The sequence below is a fragment of the Myotis yumanensis genome, unplaced genomic scaffold, assembly GCF_028538775.1.
Source record: "Myotis yumanensis isolate MYYU_CA2020_CCGP unplaced genomic scaffold, mMyoYum1.0.hap1 SCAF_5, whole genome shotgun sequence".
Lineage (NCBI taxonomy): Eukaryota > Metazoa > Chordata > Mammalia > Chiroptera > Vespertilionidae > Myotis > Myotis yumanensis.
Genome location: NW_027223756.1, coordinates 85,292,450 through 85,311,088, shown reverse-complemented (window position 1 = coordinate 85,311,088; position 18,639 = coordinate 85,292,450). Strand labels below are relative to the sequence as shown.

The following is an 18,639-nucleotide window of genomic DNA, read 5'->3' as shown; positions in this document are numbered from 1 at the left end:
CTTCAAGTGGAACAAGACACCCATGGATGTGACAAACAGAAAATTACATATTAAAGGGAAGTGTAGGCTGTGGTGGGTCAAAGGAGAGAATGCATCCCAGAAGGAAGGGGGCCTTTGGGACAACCCAAGATGTGAACCTTGTCCTTGTCTTGTAGGCCCTGCTGTGGTGGGCCTTGTCTCCTCTCCAGGGATGGGCAAGTTGCTGGTTGGGGCCCCCCTGGTCTTGGAAACTGAGGAGCAGTCAGTTCTGAATGAGACACACAAGGGCCTGCAGCAGGAAGTCTCCCCTGTCCTGCTTTCAGATATCAAATCTGCCTTTGTGAGCAACAAGGACACTCAGAACCTCAGCTCCCCAGTCACCTTTGTCTTCAAGCATGTGAGTGCTGGTGAAACGGGGCTGTAGGGGTGGAAGAGGCCTGAGTCCTGGACACAGTCTTGGGGTTCAGGGGCTCTCCCATGGGTACATCATCTCCCCAGGAAAGCCCATCCCAAGCAAGATTTGGGTCAGCATTTCTGAGCACCAGAAACATCAGCTCACACCTTGCCCTGTTCCTACAGACAGTGACCCTGGGGCCAAAGCAGAAGGTGTTCTGTGTCTTCTGGGAGCCTGGCCAGAATGGAAGTGGTCATTGGTCCACCAAAGGCTGCTGGATGGTGGGCACCGGAGACACCAGCACCACCTGCCAATGCAGCCACCTCAGCAGCTTTGCCGTCCTCATGGCCCACTATGATGTGCAGGTGAGAGCCTTGAGAAGGGACTTTGTTCAATGTCTATTGCTATGTAATAAGTTCCCATGCAAGTTGCACCTAAAATAATATAATTTATTATTCTGAAATTTATGTGAGTCAATAAATAAACATGGTGCACCTGGGTTGTCAGTCAGGGTCATACACAAGCATCTCCATTGAGGATTGCTGTCCTCCATTTTCTTTATCACATTCACATTTCTGTTTTTCTCTCTGTCCTTCCCTCTTTCTCCTTCTCACATACTTACACTAAAATTAATTTTTTTAAGTTCTCCTTATGGATTTAAGATGATTCGAAAAATCAGGCAGGAAAAATTTTAATCTTTAGAAAATAGTCAGGAGCCCAAGCCAGTTTTGTTCAGTGGATAGAGCATCAGCATGTGGACTGATCGGTCCCAGGTTTGATTCTGGTCAAGGGCACATGCCCGGGTTATGGGCTCAATCCCTGGTAGGAGTTATACAGGAGGCAGCCGATCAATGATTCTCTCTCATCGTTGATGTATCTATCTTTCTCTTTCTCTCCCTTCCTCTTAAATCAATAAAAATATATTTTAAAAAACAAATAAAACATTAGGCTGGAAATATTAATTTTAAGCTACCACCATCATCAGTACTTCCCCTTCTTTAACCAAGGATCTAAATCTGTAAGGAACAGGTGTTGCAGGGATGAGGTGAGTAAGTCCAAGGTGGGGAGTTGATCCCTGGACATCGAGTCTCTGGATGCAGACTGTGTCACACAGTATCACATCATGGGGATGGAGGATGGTGCTCAACACAAAGCCATGTGCTTCTGTGACTGTTGCATGATAACCTATAAGCATAGTCATGAAGGAAAATCAACCCTATGATTTCCAGGGCTTGGTCCTGAATGAGACTCTCTTATCCCTCAATGTTTACAGGATCTGAATGAATCAGTCCAGAACCCCCTAGAATTCTAACAGTGTCCATAAACATCACAAATTTACCTGGCTCCTCCAATCCAAATTTTGTTGCACCCACCCCAAACTCAAAATGGTAGAAGGGTCATTAACCCAGATTAGGAGAGTGTGACTGCTTTCTCCTCTTTGCTGGGTCCCAGGAGGAGGATCCCGCCCTGGCTGTGATCACCTACGTGGGGCTGAGCCTCTCTCTGCTGTGCCTCCTCTTGGCGGCCCTCACCTTCCTGCTGTGCAAAGCCATCCAGAACACCAGCACCTCACTCCACCTGCATCTCTCGGTCTGCCTCTTCCTGGCCCACCTGCTCTTCCTCATGGCCATCGACAGAACTGAGCCTAAGGTACCGACACTGTCCCAAAGGAAGCATGCCCTGACCATGGAATGAGGAGTACACTTGCATTGGACACCTTAATAAAATGACTTTGGGTTTGGGAAATGTTAGAGGGGTAAGTAGCCAATTTTACACTGACTGTCCCAACTAGAAATCACACCTTCTTTTGACAATTCCTTCATATATAGCAGAGTTCTCCCAAATGCCAAGTGATAGGAGAGGTCCTGGGGGCCATGCTCCACCCTGACAATCCCACCTGGTGACTCACTCCTCCCCAGGTGCTGTGTGCCATCATCGCAGGTGTCTTACACTATCTCTACCTGGCCTCCTTCACCTGGATGCTGCTGGAGGGCCTGCACCTCTTCCTCACTGCACGCAACCTGACGGTCGTCAACTACTCCAATGTGAGCAGGTTCATGCAGAAGTTCATGCTCCCTGTGGGCTACGGAGTCCCAGCTGTGATTGTGGCCATTTCTGCAGCATCCAGGTCTCACCTTTATGGAACACCTGCCCGGTAAGGGAAAATTCCTGTGTTTTCTTTTTCTTCTTCCCCATGAGCATGGCTTTGTGGAACCAACATAGCATTCTGATTATGACAGATCATATGAATAGAGACAATAAGTGATGATGGTTATGGCATCTTTCAGATGGCTATCCTATATAATAAAAGGCTGATATGCAAATCAACCAAATGGCAGGATGACCAGTTGCTATGATGTTCACTGACCACCAGGGTGCAGATGCTCAATGCAGGAGCTGCCCTCTGGTGGTCAATGCCCTCCCACTGACCCCACCCACCTCCATGGCAGCGCTAAGGACCCCTCAGGGGATGTCCGACTAACAGCTTAGGGGAGTGGTCTGAAACTGGCATTCGGACATCCCCTGAGGGGTCCTGGACTTTGAGAGGGCACAGGCTGGGCTGAGTGACCCCCCTCAGTGCACAAATGTCATCCACTGGGCCTCTAGTTTATAATAATTAAGAAAAATGTCTCTAAAACTCTCCTTAAAATAACAAAGGTGTCATGAAAAAGGTGCTTAGGACATCATTATAAACAATTTAACCTACCTCTTTATCCAAATAGTACAAGTTGTCCCTAATTTATGTTTGGAAAAATAGAGCTGATTTAAATAAACTAAACTATAGATTGTAACATAGTTGAGATTAACATGGTGCTTACTCTGTGCCAGGTACTTTTTAAAATATTTATTTCAGAGAGAAAGGAAGAGGGAGAGAGAGAAACATCAATGATGAAAGAGAAACATTAATCATTGATAGGCTGCTTCCTGCCCCCTCCACACTGGGAATTGAGCCCACAAACTGAGAATCGAACTGTGACCTCCTGACTGGGAATCAAACCATGAACTTCTGGTTTATAGATCGACGCTCAACCACTGAGCCACACAAGCTGGACTGTACCAGGCACTTTTCTATCTCTTTTTAAAAAATATGTTCCTGTTGATTTTTAGAGACAGAGGAAGGGAAAAGAGAGAGTAGAAACATGGATGGGCTGCCTCCTGCGTGCCCCCTACTAGGAATGGAGCCCACAATTCATTCATGTGTCCTGACTGGGAATCAAACCAGCGACCTCTCAGTGCATGGGATGATGTTCAATCCACTGAGCCATACCAGCCAGGCTGTGCCAGGAACTTTTCTAACCATTTTTATATTAGCTAATGCAATTCATCTTCACACCAGTACTGTGAACTAGACCCTGTGATTTGACCCATTTTACAGATAAGTCAATAGAGGCACAAAGTTTAAATAAATGCCCAAAGGGGCACAGCTAGTAAGTAGCAGAGCTGGGATTCAAATCAAGGGAGTCATTCTCCAGAGCTTGCACTCTTTTATTGTCAGCTTTTTACACTAAGTTTAATGTTTTCACTTCTTTTTGAAATACATTTCACATATCTTTAAAGGGTTCTCACAATAATTGCAGAGTGGTACAGCTATCACCACAATCAAATTTCACAATGATTTCAAATCCCTAAAGAAAACCTCATGCCCTAGCTGGTTTGATTTAATGGACAGAGTGGTGGCCTGCAGACTGAAAGGTCTCAGATTCGATTCCAGTCAAGGGCATGTACCTCGGTTGCAGGTTTGATCCCCGGTCAGCCCCGTTTGGGACCCAGTTGGTTGGCATGCTTTCCGGAGGCAACCAATCAATACGTCTCTCTCACATCAATGTTTCTCTCTCTGTGTCTCTCCCCCTATCTTCTACTCTCTCTAAACATCAATGGAAAAATATCCTCGGGTGAAGATTAACAACAACAGCAACAACAAAAAGCAAGAAATCTTGTACACAATATCATGCAGTCCTCCTTCCTGTTACCACTGACATACCACTAACAGTCCACATACCTCAACCCCTGACAACCACTAATCCATGGATCTGCCTATCCTGGATGATCCCATAAATGAAATCATAAATGTTGTGTTTTGTGACTGGATTCTTAGCATGATGTGTTCAAGGTTCATCATGTTGCAGCAAGTATCATGACCTGTGGGTTACGGAGTCCTGGCTGTGATTGTGGTCATTTCTGCAGCTTCCAGCCTCGCCTGGAATTGTTGTTGCTGGTATTGTTGTTTTGTAAATAACATTCCATTATATAGATACATCACATTTTTTATCCATCCAACAAATGACAAACATTTTTATTGTTTCCATTTTTTTACTATGATGAAAAATGCTGCTATCAACATACATGGACAAATTAAAATATTTTAATTAGATTTATTGAGGTGACATTGGTTAATAACATCATATATGTTTTAAGTGTACAGTTCTATAATATATAATCTGTATATTGCATTGTATGTTTACCATCCAAAGTCAAATCTCCTCCCATGAACCTATATTTTCCCCTTTACCCTTTACTACCTCCTCCCACCCCTCTCTCCCTCTGGTAACCACCATACTACTATCTGTGTCTATGATTTTTTGTTTGTTTGCTTGTCTTGTTTGTTCATTTCTTGCTTTCAGTTTTGTATCTTACATATGCGTGAAATCATAGGATTCTTGATTTTTTTCTGTCTAAATTGTATCGCTTAGCATGATAGTCTCAAGATCCATCTATGTTGTCACAAAGACAGAACTTCATGTTTCCTTATGGTGGAGTAGTATTCCATTGTATATAATAAGTACATCTCCTTTATCCAACCATCTATCGAAGAACACTTGGGTTGTTTTCATGTCTTGACCACCATGAATAATGCTGCAATGAACATAGTCATGCACATATCTTTGTGAACAAATATTTTAAAAATGTTTGGATAGATATTCAAAGGCAACCCACTGAATGGGAGAAGGTATTTGCAAACAACACTTCTGATAAGGGATTAATATCTAAAATATATAAAGAACTCATACAATTCAACAACAATCCAAATAAAAAATGGGGAGAGGACCTGAATAGACATTTCTCCCAAGAAGACATACAAATGAGGGGGTTGAGCCCTGGCTGGTTGGGCTTAGTGAATAGAGCGACAGCCCAAGGACTGAAGTGCCCCAGGTTCAATTCCGGTCAAGGGCTCCTACCTTGGTTGCAGATTCCCAGGCCTTGGTTGTGGGTTCATGCAGGAGACAACCAATCGATGTGGCCCTCTCACATTGATTTTTCTCTCTGTCTCTCTGCCTCTCCCAATCCCTTCCACACTCTCTAAAAATCAATGGAAAATATCCTTGAGGTGAGGATTAACAACAACAAATATGTATTTTTAAAAAATGAGGGGGTTAGAGAAAGAAAGAGAGGGAGAATGAGAGATCAATTTTTGTTCCATTTATTTATGCATTTATTGGTTGAATCTTGTATATGCCCTGATCTGGATTGAACCCGCAAACCTGGCGCATTGGGACCATATGCAAACTAACGGAGCCACCCAGCCAGGGCCTAAGACAAATTCTTGTTGACATCACCTGAAATCACAGCCTTAGGCAGTTAGCAAAGTTATTGACAGGCATTTGCTATTATTTTGGCAATGCCCTAGGGGCAAGCTGTTTGTCTCTCACTGAGATGAGCTTTTAGTGGAATAAAATATACACCAAATTTGGAGAATACAGGGTGCCTGGAGAACTAAAGGGTCAGAAAAAAATACTGACGATGCTCTGGGGATAATGATGATGCTCTCAAAGGACCTCCAAAAATGTCAGATCTCCCTGCTGTCTGCAATGCTATCAGCTTTTGGCGGCCTCACCACTAAGCTGGGGAGAGAAGGAGTGGAAAGAGTTCAGAGTTGAAACACCACAGAGTCCTTCCTCACCAATCTTACCCAGCTTCGGTAGTTTCTCTCGGAGAGACTATTTCAGTTTGTTCTGAGGCTTTGGGTAGCTGTCAGAGTTTTGAAATGGCTGGTCTTAGTTATTTTGCTTAAGCATTTGTTGTTTTTAGAAGGAGAGCAAGTCTGCACACTTACATTCAGGAAGTCAGTCTCGCAGAAGCTGCACTCTTATCCACAATATGCTGCTCAAACTTACGTGCGCCTGCATCAGCTCAACTCTAGAGAGATTCCTTCCTGGACACATCAGTTCTTTCCTATTTATATTTTTCTCAGTGTATATTTCAATGTCCTACTACACTCTCCATTGACCTGAAATGTCCTCTGTACAGGTGTAGGCAAAAGAAGGTTTACAATTGTTGGTATGGAAAATAATACAATAATAAATAATAGTACAAGAATAACCTGTTTCACATACACACAACTGTAAGCCTACTTTTGCCCACCCCTGTTCTTACCCTCATGTGAATCAAGAGTAAATTCTGTCACAGTAAAATCTTAAGAAATAGACTTAACTAAGCCCTTTACACTTCAGTTACAAACCTAAATCATAAGAGAACTTCTGTTTAGCACTGTTGTTAAAATTAGGTGGAACAACTCAATAACAAAAGACAACCCAATTTAAAAATGGACAAAAGAAAAAGGGGACCGATGTAATACTTTCAGCAATAAAGTTTTAAATAGCCTAGCTGGTGTGACTCAGTGGTGGAGGGTCGATCTGGGAACCAGGAGGTCCTCAGTTTGATTCCCAGATCAGGTTACATGCCCAGATTGCAGGCTGGATCCCCAGTGCGGGGCTGATCAATGATTCTCTCTCATCAATGATGTTTCTATCTCTCTCTTCCTCTCCTTTCGTCTCTGAAATCAATTTTTAAAAAATTTAAGATTTAGCCCTAACTGGTTTGGCTCAGTGGATAGAGCATTGGCCTTCGGACTGAAGGGTCGCAGGTTCAATTCTGGTCAAGGGCATGTACCTTGGTTGCAGGAACATCACCAGTTGGGGGTGTGCAGGAAGCAGCTGATCGATGTTTCTCTCTCATCGATGTTTCTAACTCTCTATCCCTCTCCTATCCTCTCTGTAAAAAATCAATAAAATATATACTAAAAAATTTTAATATTTAAATAAATAAATAAATAAATAAATAAATGAAAATGGACAGTGTTATGGGTTGGCTCAGCGAGATAGACCACCGACTCAGAATTTAAATTTAAGAGCCTTTATGAAGCTGGCCAGCTGACCACAGCCCACACCTTCCCCCTCTGGGAAGGTTTGCAGCATGTGGCCTCCACCAAGGGTGCAGCAAGATCTTTTATTGTCAACTACACAGTGTTAGAAAAAAAAAGAAAAAACTAACTACAAAGCAGTTCATTAGCCGTTCTAAGTACTGGCAGGGTAAAAAGTTTATATAAAATTATGAGCAGGGTCATACCTGGCTGGATTCAATCATAATACATTCCTTTTCTAGCAAGATAATTAGCAATTTTTCTCTCCCCTGGTCCCTGCCCTTGACATAATCCGTAGCTTTTTCCAGGCCGCAGTCTCTCCCCCCAACACATTCAATAAGTTTCTCATGTTTCATTTCCTCCCCCTAGCACAAGAGTAGATTTGAATATACATTTCTTCCAAGATATGTAAATGACCAGTGAATGTATGAAAAGTTGCTCAACATCATCAGTCATTACGAAAATGAAAATCAAAAACATCAAAATGAGATGTCACATAACAGCGATTAGGTTAAAGTGTTAAAATGTAAAAACAGCCCTAGTTGGTTAGGGTCAGTGGATAGAGCATTGGCCTGCAGACCAAAGGGTCCTGGGTCAATTCACATCAAGGGCACATGTGTTGGTTACAGACTCCTCCCAGGCACTGGTCTGGAGCGCCTGCAGGAGGCAACCATTCGATGTGTTTCTCTCACATCGATGTTTCTCTCTGTCTTTCCCTCTCTCTTCCACTATCCCTAAAAAAATCAATGGGAAAATATCCTCGGGTGAGTAATTACAACAAAAATAAGGAGAAGAATTTAAAAAAATATTATTCAGCCATAAAAACTTGCTGCAACATGGATGAACCTTGATTGAAAACATGCTAGGTGATAGAATCGAGTCATAAAATACCATGTATCATACGACTCCATTTATGTACAAAATAGGCAAATCCATAGAGACAGAAAGTAGATTAATGATGCTGTGGGCTATGGGCGGTGGGGGTGCATGGGAGCAGGAATGAGGAGTGACTGCTAGTATGAATGAGTTTCTTTTAGAGGAGTTAGAAATGTTCTAAAGTTAGGTTGTGGTGATGATCGCACAACACTATGAATTTTTTGAAATATATTTTTATTGATTTCAGAGAGGAAGGGAGAGGTAGAGAGAGATAGAAACATCAGTGATGAGAGAGAATCATTGATTGGCTGCCTCTAGCATGCCCCCTACTGGGGATCGAGCCTGCAACCAGGGCATGTGCCCTTGACCAGAATCAAACCTGGGACCTTTCAGTCCGCAGGCCGATGCTCTATCCACTGAGCCAAACAAGCTAGGGCAACTCTATGAATATTTTAAAGGTCACTGAACTGTACAGTTTAAATGGGTGAATGTTATGGTATGTAAGCTACCTCTCAAAAAAGTCATAATTTAAAAAACTCCGCCCTAGCTGCTTTGGCTCAGTTGGACAGAGCGTTAGCTTCCCATTTTTATTTTGTTGTTGCAGTATGTCTCATTGTATGTCTGTGAGATGTGTGGGATTGAAGACCATGCTTACTTTCTTCATGACTCTATCTTCAGAGCCAATCACAGAGCCTATCACAGAAGAGACACTCTATGTTTGTTGATGAATGAATTAATGAATGAATTTACATAATTGTTCTACATTCTAAGGACCAATGCATTTTTAATTCTCTCTCTTTCTTAGCTGCTGGCTCCACCTGGAAAAGGGATTTATATGGGGCTTCCTTGGACCAGTCTGCGCCATCCTCTTTGTGAGTGATGACATCAGAGCATCCTTAAAGCTCAGCTGAGGGTCATTAGACTTATGAGGAGGCGGGAGGATGACATGAGCAAGAATGTCCCTGTGTTGTCTGGGTTTGCTTTGGTTTTCTAAGACTCCTCCCAAAACTACAAGCTCTAACACTCTTACTAAATATGAAAAGTTCTTAAATGTGGAATTTCTGTTGGACGGGCTAGACTAGAGATAACAAACTAAAATGTTATTCACTAAACCTTGTGTGTTTTCCTAAAGGTCAATCTAGCTTTCTTTCTGATGACCCTCTGCATTTTGAAAAGCAAACTCTCTTCACTCAACAGTGATGTGTCCACCCTCAAGAATACAAGGTAAAATGGAGAAGAGGGTGACAACCCCACAGACATGTGTGGTCCCAAGAGCAAATCCATGTGCCTCAGCAGCCCTGGCGTCCCTTCTTGGAGTCTTCTGAGGACCCCAGAGTAAAGAGATGCAGCTGTCCTCCAATGGCAGCCAGCTTGGATTTAGTGGTGGGCTGCTGACTTCCTGGCCACAGTGTTCTGTCTCTAATCCCATCTTGTAACTCCCTCAGCAATAGGAGGAATTGACATTGGTTGATAAACACTCTTTGGCCTTTGGTCAGCAGTCCTACAGCAAAAGTACAAAGAAACTGTTTTCACTTAGAAAAATCTGCGACTCCTCCCACAACCCAGTCTACACTTCCATACTCACTCTCAGTCAGGCTCCTTCTCACCCCTCTCCAGTATCCTTTCTACATTTTGGATGTCATTATTCCGCTGTATTAGTCATTGGAATAGCCTGTGACCTTTATGAAAATGGAAATCTTGCCTCTGTAACTTTTAATGAGCAGGTCCCAGCACACAGCCTGATGCACAGAAAACACTTGGTAATGTTGGTTAGATAAAATTAGGCATTGCCATGGAGCATTATAGAATTTTTTTTTGAACTTACATTCTGAAGTGTCGAGACCCTACTCAGTTCAATCCAAATGCCATCCTGGACCCAAGGGAGAATCATTGACAGTAAAGGTCAAAGCTGAACACAAGTCTGTCTGTGACCTCATCACCCACAGGGGAAGGCAGGAGCATTCACTGGGAGGAGATGAGAATGGCCTTGATCCTGTTCTTCTGGGTGCTTATGGGCCTCTCTTCTCGTTCTACCCAGGATGCTGACATTTAAAGCGATAGCTCAACTCTTCATCTTGGGCTGCACGTGGTGTCTGGGAATCCTGCAGGTGGGTCCAGCTGCTCACGCCATGGCCTATCTCTTCACCATCATCAACAGCCTGCAGGGTGTCTTCATATTCCTGGTGTACTGTCTCCTCAGCCAGCAGGTACCACTGTCCACCTCCCACCCAGGACTCTTTCCATTCACACTCCTCTCAGTGAGCTGACTCAGAGCATGCTTTGCCTCTGCAGGTCCGGGAACAATACAGGAAATGGTTGAAACAAGTCGGGAAAATCCAAGTGGAGTCTGAGCAATACACCCTCTCCAGCGGACTACTGTCGAATGCCCGTAAACACAGTGTGGTAAGGCCATGCATTGCTCCCAGAGCACTTCACTAACTGTTAGAGTACCTCATGCCCAACACACTGGACAACCTGGGTATGCAGCAGGTGATGCCCTAGGATGGCTCCCACTGAATTTACTCTTTGATTTCTTAACCATTAGCAATGGTCTCACTTAGAAAATATATATTTTGCTCTTGCCCCTGAGGAACTGTGCTCATCTTGACTTTTACACATTAGCACTCTTATTGAACACCTGCCGTGTGCCATGCATGGTTAGCTAAATAAGCAAGAATCAATGCTCTGAAGCAGGGATTCACATTCCACTCAGTCCCACATTATCTTATCCTCTATTCACCTCTATCTTGTAGTCACTCAGCACCAAACAACAAAAGTCAAAATTGGAGGATATGATGTACATGTTTAAGAAATAAAAAGAAATAAGTGTTAGCTAGCATTTTAGACTTAGGGAGGCTGCTTGATATGTTCGGCACCCTCCATCCACTGTAAAACCAGGAAGGAAAAGCCATCATTGCATGTGATAATTCATGGCAATAATTATTAAGAACCACCAGTGGTTTAGATTTACCAAATTCTTTTTTAAAAAATTTTCAGACATAGACAGTTCTTTTACTTACAGTTTCTTAGCTCTTCCATCTTCCATTAAACCCCTTGTGTCTTCTTTCCCATTTAAAGGAGCCTACTATGCCTCCCTACTGTGGCTCAGTGGTTGAGCATTGACCCATGCACCAAGAGGTCCCTGGTTCAATTCCTGGTCAGGGCACACTCCTGAGTTGTGGGTTTGATACCCAGTAGGGGGCATGCAGGAGTCAGTGGATAAATGTTTCTTGTTCTCTATCCCTCTACCTTCCTCACTCTCTCTCAAATAATAAAAACATATTTTAAAATAATTTTTTTTAAGAAGAAGTCTGGTATACACCCAGGAAGTTCTGTATATCTTTCACCTGTTCATTCATCTTCCACAAACACTGGTTTCACAGTTGAATCTTCTATCCCCTCTCCCTTTCTCAGCAAATATTCGTACCATATATTCCACAGAGAAAATCTGAGTAATTGCAAGCACTCTGTGAAGTGCACCCTCTGAACACACATAAATTAGCAGGCACCTTCTCCACATTGCCATATCATTCACACCATTTCCCTTCTCTCTGAAGACAACATTCACCTTCACTTTGAATCCCATCATTCTTGCCTTATGAATTCTTCTTACACTATTGTTCACACATTCTCTCTCCTCCCTCTTGGCCTTTCTCCCACCCTTATCCCCTTCATTCTTCCCTCACCATCTAAAAAGCATTCTTCCCAATGTTGTAGCAACATGTTTGATTTTTTTCCATGTTACAAACATGTACCACTTGGCCTACCATTTCCTTCTAGTTACCAGTGAAGAATTGACTTTTCTTTGTCGCTCTTTCCTTGTCTTAAATTCATTCCCTCAATTCATGTATTTTGGCTTCTTTCCCAAATCATTCCATCAAAGCAAATATCTCTTAGGTTTACAATGATCTCCATGCCCCTAAAATCTTTCCAGAAACTTCTTAACTATTTATCACTCTTTCTCATGAAACACTCTATCCTTATCCTGTCTAGAATCTATTCACATGCCCTTCCTCCATGTCTTTCTCCATTATCTCTAGCTTTTCTCTTTGTTTCTTTTATAGCTTCAACCAATTTAAATTCTTTCTTCCTAGGCAATAGAATTCATTCCTTAGTGTCAGTCACCATATAGATGCAAATGATGGCCACATACGTTTCTCTAGCTCTGAGAACTAGAGGAGTATTTCCAGTTACTTGATATCTTTAATATTACCAAGGCACCTTAAACTCAGCCTTCCAATTTATGACTCACCATCTCCACCCTAATCCCATCCTTTTCCATGGTGTCTTTGTGTCTCTGAATGGCACTACATCCATTCCCTTATTTCCCCCTACAACCTAGTCATTATACAGCCCTATTGTTCTTATCTTCTCAGTATGTCCCTCATGTGCCCAGATGGCTCAGTCTCCATCACCCCCTCCTGAGCCAGGCTGCCATCTTCACGTCTGAACCACTGCAATTCCCTTCTGACCAACTACCCCTTCCTACTCTTGTCTCCTTCCAATTCCTCTTTACACAGAAGTCAGAGGGATTCTTTCAAAACACTAATGAAATCTAGACACTCCTGTGTTAAACCTGTTACATGTACTTTCTCTTCTGTTTAGTTCTGAATAATTTCCTGAAGTACAGTATTTATAAACTTCTTGTCGAGTTTTGGATGATATTGGTTTAAAAAAACAGACAGGTTTCAAGTGTGCAACTCAATAAAACATCATCTGCACAGTGCATCGTGTGCTCACCGCCCAAAGCAAATTCTCTTTGCATCCATTTATCCTCCTTTGCCCACCTCCCCCTCCCCCCACCCACCTTTCTCCCTTGCTATCACCATACTTTTGTCCATGTTTATATGTCATATGTATCTATTTTTTTGCTTAATCTCTTCACCTTTTTCATCCAGCTCCCCAAAACCCTTCCATTTTGACAGCTGTCGATCTGTTCTAAGTATCTATGCTTCTGTTTCTATTTTGCTAAACTATTTTGTTCACTAGATTCCACATATAAGTGAAATCATATGGTCTTTGTATTCTTATTTCATTTTGCATAATAATGTCCAGGTCCATTCATGCTGTCGTAAAGGATAAGATTTCCATATATAGAGAGAGAGCCCGTCCTGTGCCCTCTTGCAGTCTGGGGAAAGGTCAATGACAGTGAATGTGTGCTGGTCTAATCTATCCCCTTTGTTCTCAGTGCATCCTAACTTGTGGCACTTTCCCATTGGTGCTCATTCTCAGGCGTGACAAAACTCACTCTCAGGCAGACCCTCAAAATGTTAGAATGTTGACGGTATAATTCAGCCATCTCCTGTGGCAAGATGGTGCCATGAATTTTCCTACTACTTCAATGCAGCTGGTGTCGTACTCAGTTGGGGTGCAGGAGCCTCTCAAGTGATCTCTGGATTTCTCACAAAGGAAATGGATTCATGTACTTTTGTTGAATTGATGTGTCCATGAGGGGAAGGAAATCTGGAGCTTCCTATTCTGCCATCTTACCCTAATCTCCCTTCTTTGAGTAAGGACACAAGTCATACTGAGTTAGAGCTCACCCTAGTGCCCTTATTTTAATTTAAAACCTCTTTTAAAACCCTTTGTCTAAGGGGAGTCATGTTCTGAGGTCCAGGAGGTTAGGATTTCAACATATGAATCTTTAGGGGATATAATTCAACCAATAACAATGCTATAACATGAATGACCCTCTGAAACATTAAGCTAAGTAAAAAAAAAAAAAAAATCAGATATAATAGGTTATATATTGGACAATTCTATTCATATGAAATATCCAGTATAGATAAATCTGTGGAGACAGACAGTAGATTGGTTGTTGCTAGGAGCTTGGAGACAGTGATGGGAAATTTCTACCTAATGAACGTGGAGTCTTCATGAGGTAATGAAAATGTTTTAGAACTAGATACTGGGGATGAATGCATGTAGCAAATGTACTAACTGCCACTGAATTGTATAATTTAAAATGACTTAATTTATGTTATGTGAATCTCATGTATTACATAAGTTTGTAAATTTGATATTAAGTGAAAGTGTGTTTGTGTGCATAGAGATAAAACAATGTGACACAAGAATAATTGCTTGAAGGTACATGAATGTTTCTTTAAATTTTCCAGAAAAACTGAGAAAAGACTTGAATATTTATTTATTTACTTACTTATTTATTAGCCATTTCCATCATTTTAGTTTTGTCTCTTCCCCAGGTAAAAGGTGATGGAACAACAGCAGAAAAAAGAAAATTAAGTCAATTCTAAGAAAACTAAAGGTGAGTGATTAAAGAAAAACAGGTAAAATCATGTGATTTGGGTCCTTTTCTGTCTGACTTATTTCACTTATGTCCTAATACTCTCAGAATTGATGTTTCAAATGGCAATATTTGATCTTTTCTATGACTGAATAGTAATCCATTGCATATATGTACCACATCTTCTTTATAAATTCAACCATCAATGGACACGTGTTGTTTACATATCTTGATTGTTGTAAATAGTACAATGAACATACGGGTATACATATCTTTTTTAATTGGTTTTTTATGCTCTTCAGATAGATACTCAGAAGAAAAATTGCTGAATTATATCAAATTATTTTAATGTTAACATTATAACATATAATGTTATTAACCAATGCTGCCTCAATATGAAAGAAAGAAAGAAAGAAAGAAAGAAAGAAAGAAAGAAAGAAGAAACATGGATATATTCCACAGACTATCTCCCTCGTTAAACTTTTCCCAGTAGAATGCAGTTGTTGTTGGTTTTATTTTGTTTTTTTTTGTTTTGTTTTGTTGTTGTGCTGTTGTTTTGTGTGTTTGTGTGATAATGTCTGAACTTTTTAAAATGTGTGTATCTCTCAGTATAATATTTTCTGGCCCATGATTACACAGGAAAAGTTTATATCTCGAACTAAATACATGATTTCAAATAAAACAATGTGTAGAAAAAGTGCCCCAAGTGAAAACAAAGTAAAGTGTGTGTGTGTCAGATATTGTTGGTGCTAAGAGAGGTCATCATAACATCACACTCAATGTCAGTCATTTCCTACTACAGTGGGTTCATCCTGAACTTGTTTCCTCGGGACTTTCTACATTTTGCCAAAAGCAAAGGTTATTTTCTACAATGAGTCAGTCCTCCAAAAGTTGAGGGAGTAAAAAGAACATCTTGTAAATGTGACCAACGGAGTAGAAATATGACTTCTTACCAAAATAGTGTTAGCAACTATGTTCATTTGGCAGTCAAAAGGAAGCAATGTTATAAGTATTTTATATCCTAACATGGTATTTTATTACAGACACATAAACCTTTAATTGGTTTTAGCTATACTTCAGGAAATTGGTGGAGAGTTATAATACAATCTTTCCCATCCTATATAGTGAAAGCCTGATATGCTAAGTGTCTGGTCTGCCATTCAACCAATCAAAGCATAATATGCTAATGATATGCTAAGGTCACTCAACTGTTCGCTGTGACGTGCACTGACCACCAGGGGGCAGACGCTCCGACCAGTAGGTTAGCTTGCTGCTGAGGTCAGGCTGATCCAGACTGGGCAACATGGGCTGGAAATGCCCTGGAGCCCTCCCACAGTTCCTCCCCAGCTGGCCAACCTCTCGCATCTCTCCCTAGTCCTGATACTGCTCTGGTGGGGTCCCTCAGCCTGGCCTGCACCCTCTCACAATCCAGGACCCCTTGGGGGATGTAGGAGAGCTTCTTTTGGCCCAATCCCACAAGCCAGGTCAAGGGATCCCCACTGGTGCACGAATTCATGCACCAGGCCTCTAATTTAAAATAATGGACTATAGAGTCAAAATGGACCTTTTCGTGTGCATCTGCTTTTTAGGCATAACTGACATTAAGCAGTAGATACCTGAATTGAGAAAATGTTAGTGAGGATAGCATATGGAAATGGAATAAATATGAAGGTGTATGCAAAGAATTAAAAATTGAGGCACACATCTGGAGTACTAACAATTTCTTTGCCATCTTTTTCTCTTACCCTGTTCTTTAGAACAACACAACTCAGTCACAAATAACTTTTTGTGTGGCTTGTTCCATCTGTCCATCCATCCAACCGTCATCTTTGAAGCAAGTCAACATGCCATGTGTTGAGAATCACCACTGCCCACTTCTCCACATCTTAATTTTTCTTTCCAAATTTCTGCCTCCTCTAGCCCTTCCTGTGCAATACACATTTCTATGTCCATGTGCCTTGGCTACCAGTTACAAAAAAATTAATATAACAGATCCTGGCTAGAACCTGGCTATAGAACCTGGCTAGGCTGCTGATCAACTGAACGCTGTCTCCATGTCATTCCTTCTTCGCCAACTCCATCCTCACCTTTGGGAACCCCTGGACCTGCTGAGGTTGGACCCCAACAATAGTGTAAGGAGCCTCTGGGACAACTTCAAGCGTACCAACATCCAAATTATGGGGGTGCCAGAAGAAGAGAGAGAGCAAGATAATGAAAACCTATTTGAAGAAATAATGACAGAAAACTTCCCCTACCTGGTGAAAGAAATAGACTTACAAGTCCAGGAAGCCCAGAGATCCCCAAACAAAAGGAATCCAAAGACGAACACACCAAGACACATCATAATTAAAATGCCAAGAGCAAAAGACAAAGAGAGAATCTTAACACATTTCGTACCGCTCAGGAGTTTTCTCGTGTTTCGCGCGCCATCTGTTAAGGACCGCTCACGAGTGTTCTCGTTTTTCATGCCCATGGAAAAAGGAGCAAATCTAGATACTTATGTAAATTTTGTTTGGTCCCTCTTCTTAGAGGAAAATGTTTTACGCAGTACCATAAGTTAAAAAAGTACTAGGAACTTTAATTGTTTAATTGTTTTTGTAAATAAAAATGTTATAATTATTGAAAAACAACACCTAAAGTGCATTATGATGATTTAAATAACATGCAGTTTGCCCCCAAAACATGCGGTCCCTGGCGTATGTCTTAGAGATTTCTATGCGGTATGCAATGTGTTAAAAGCAGCAAGAGAAAGACAGTCAGTTACCTACAAGGGAGTACCCATACGATTGTCTGCTGATTTCTCAACAGAAACTATGCAGGTCAGAAGGGAGTGGTAAGAAATATTCAAAGTGATGAATAGCAAGAAGCTACAACCTAGATTACTTTAACCAGCAAAGCTATCATTCAGAATTGAAGGTCAGATAAAGAGCTTCACAGATAAGGAAAAGCTAAAGGAGTTCATCACCACCAAACCAGTATTATATGAAATGCTGAAAGGTATCCTTTAAGAAGAGGAAGAAGAAGAAAAAGGTAAAATACAAATTATGAACAACAAATACACATCTATCAACAGGTGAATCTAAAAATCAAGTGAATAAATAATCTGATGAACAGATCAACTGGTGAATATAATAGAATCAGGGGCATAGAAAGGGAGTGCACTGACTATTCTGGGGGGGAAAGGGGTGTGGGGGGTGTGGAAAGAGACTGGATAAATATCATACACCTATGGATGAGGACAGTGGGGGGCGGTAAGGGCAGAGGGAGGGGGGGGAAACCGGGTGGAGGGGAGCTATGGGGGGAAAAAGAGGAACAACTGTAATAATCTGAACAATAAAGATTTAATTTAAAAAAAAAAATAAATTTAATGCAAACACTCCCCATCCACTGCACTGTTCTTCCCACCTAATACCCAATTACCTCCTCCCTGAAAAACAAATCTCAGATACATTTTCATTTTACTGCAATCACTTTATGCATTCATTCATTCTACAGTGTCATTCAACTATACAGTGGGGCCTTTACTTACGAGTTTATTTCATTCTGAGACCGAGCTCGTTAAGGAGCTCGTTAACTCAAATTACTCTATCAACTCAATGCAAAAAGTCGGCTGAGAGACAGCTGGTATCTCAAAAAACTCATTAGTTGGGACACTCACAAGTCAAGGCCCCACTGTATATGCATATCCCTCACTTAATTGTCAACTATGGCCCTTGTAGTGCAAATTAATCAAGCACATCTTTCTTAATGTGTTCAATAAATTACAAATTGTTACTTAACCAAGAATGCAGACAAAGTGATCTCTTGTCTCTGGGCTAGGCTGTTTGTGCTCCCAGGTATGTCAGGTAAAGGCTGACAGGTTCCATCCTCTCAGACCCTCTCCTGATGTACCTACTGGCCTCCCAGAGTCATTGGGTCTCTGAGAGGAAGGTCTCCGTGTGGAAGTCTGAATTGCTCCCTGGATGGTTGATGATGGAAACTGAAGCTCTGCCCCACAGGAGACAGCAG

At 41.6% G+C, this 18,639-nt stretch overlaps 1 protein-coding gene across 1 annotated transcript in view; it reads left to right on the top strand.

The window, feature by feature from the left end:
• Window positions 1-14,672, top strand: part of LOC139009844 (adhesion G protein-coupled receptor E2-like) — a 53,644-nt gene extending 38,972 nt beyond the window's left edge. The window contains exons 10-18 of the mRNA XM_070413961.1: window positions 156-376; window positions 559-738; window positions 1,826-2,023; window positions 2,293-2,528; window positions 9,193-9,259; window positions 9,520-9,611; window positions 10,426-10,594; window positions 10,680-10,790; window positions 14,591-14,672. Of these exons, the coding sequence (XP_070270062.1) occupies window positions 156-376; window positions 559-738; window positions 1,826-2,023; window positions 2,293-2,528; window positions 9,193-9,259; window positions 9,520-9,611; window positions 10,426-10,594; window positions 10,680-10,790; window positions 14,591-14,641 (1,325 nt within the window). The 3' untranslated portion in view covers window positions 14,642-14,672. The remainder of the gene's footprint in view (window positions 1-155; window positions 377-558; window positions 739-1,825; window positions 2,024-2,292; window positions 2,529-9,192; window positions 9,260-9,519; window positions 9,612-10,425; window positions 10,595-10,679; window positions 10,791-14,590) is intronic.
• Window positions 14,673-18,639: the final 3,967 nt, after the last annotated feature.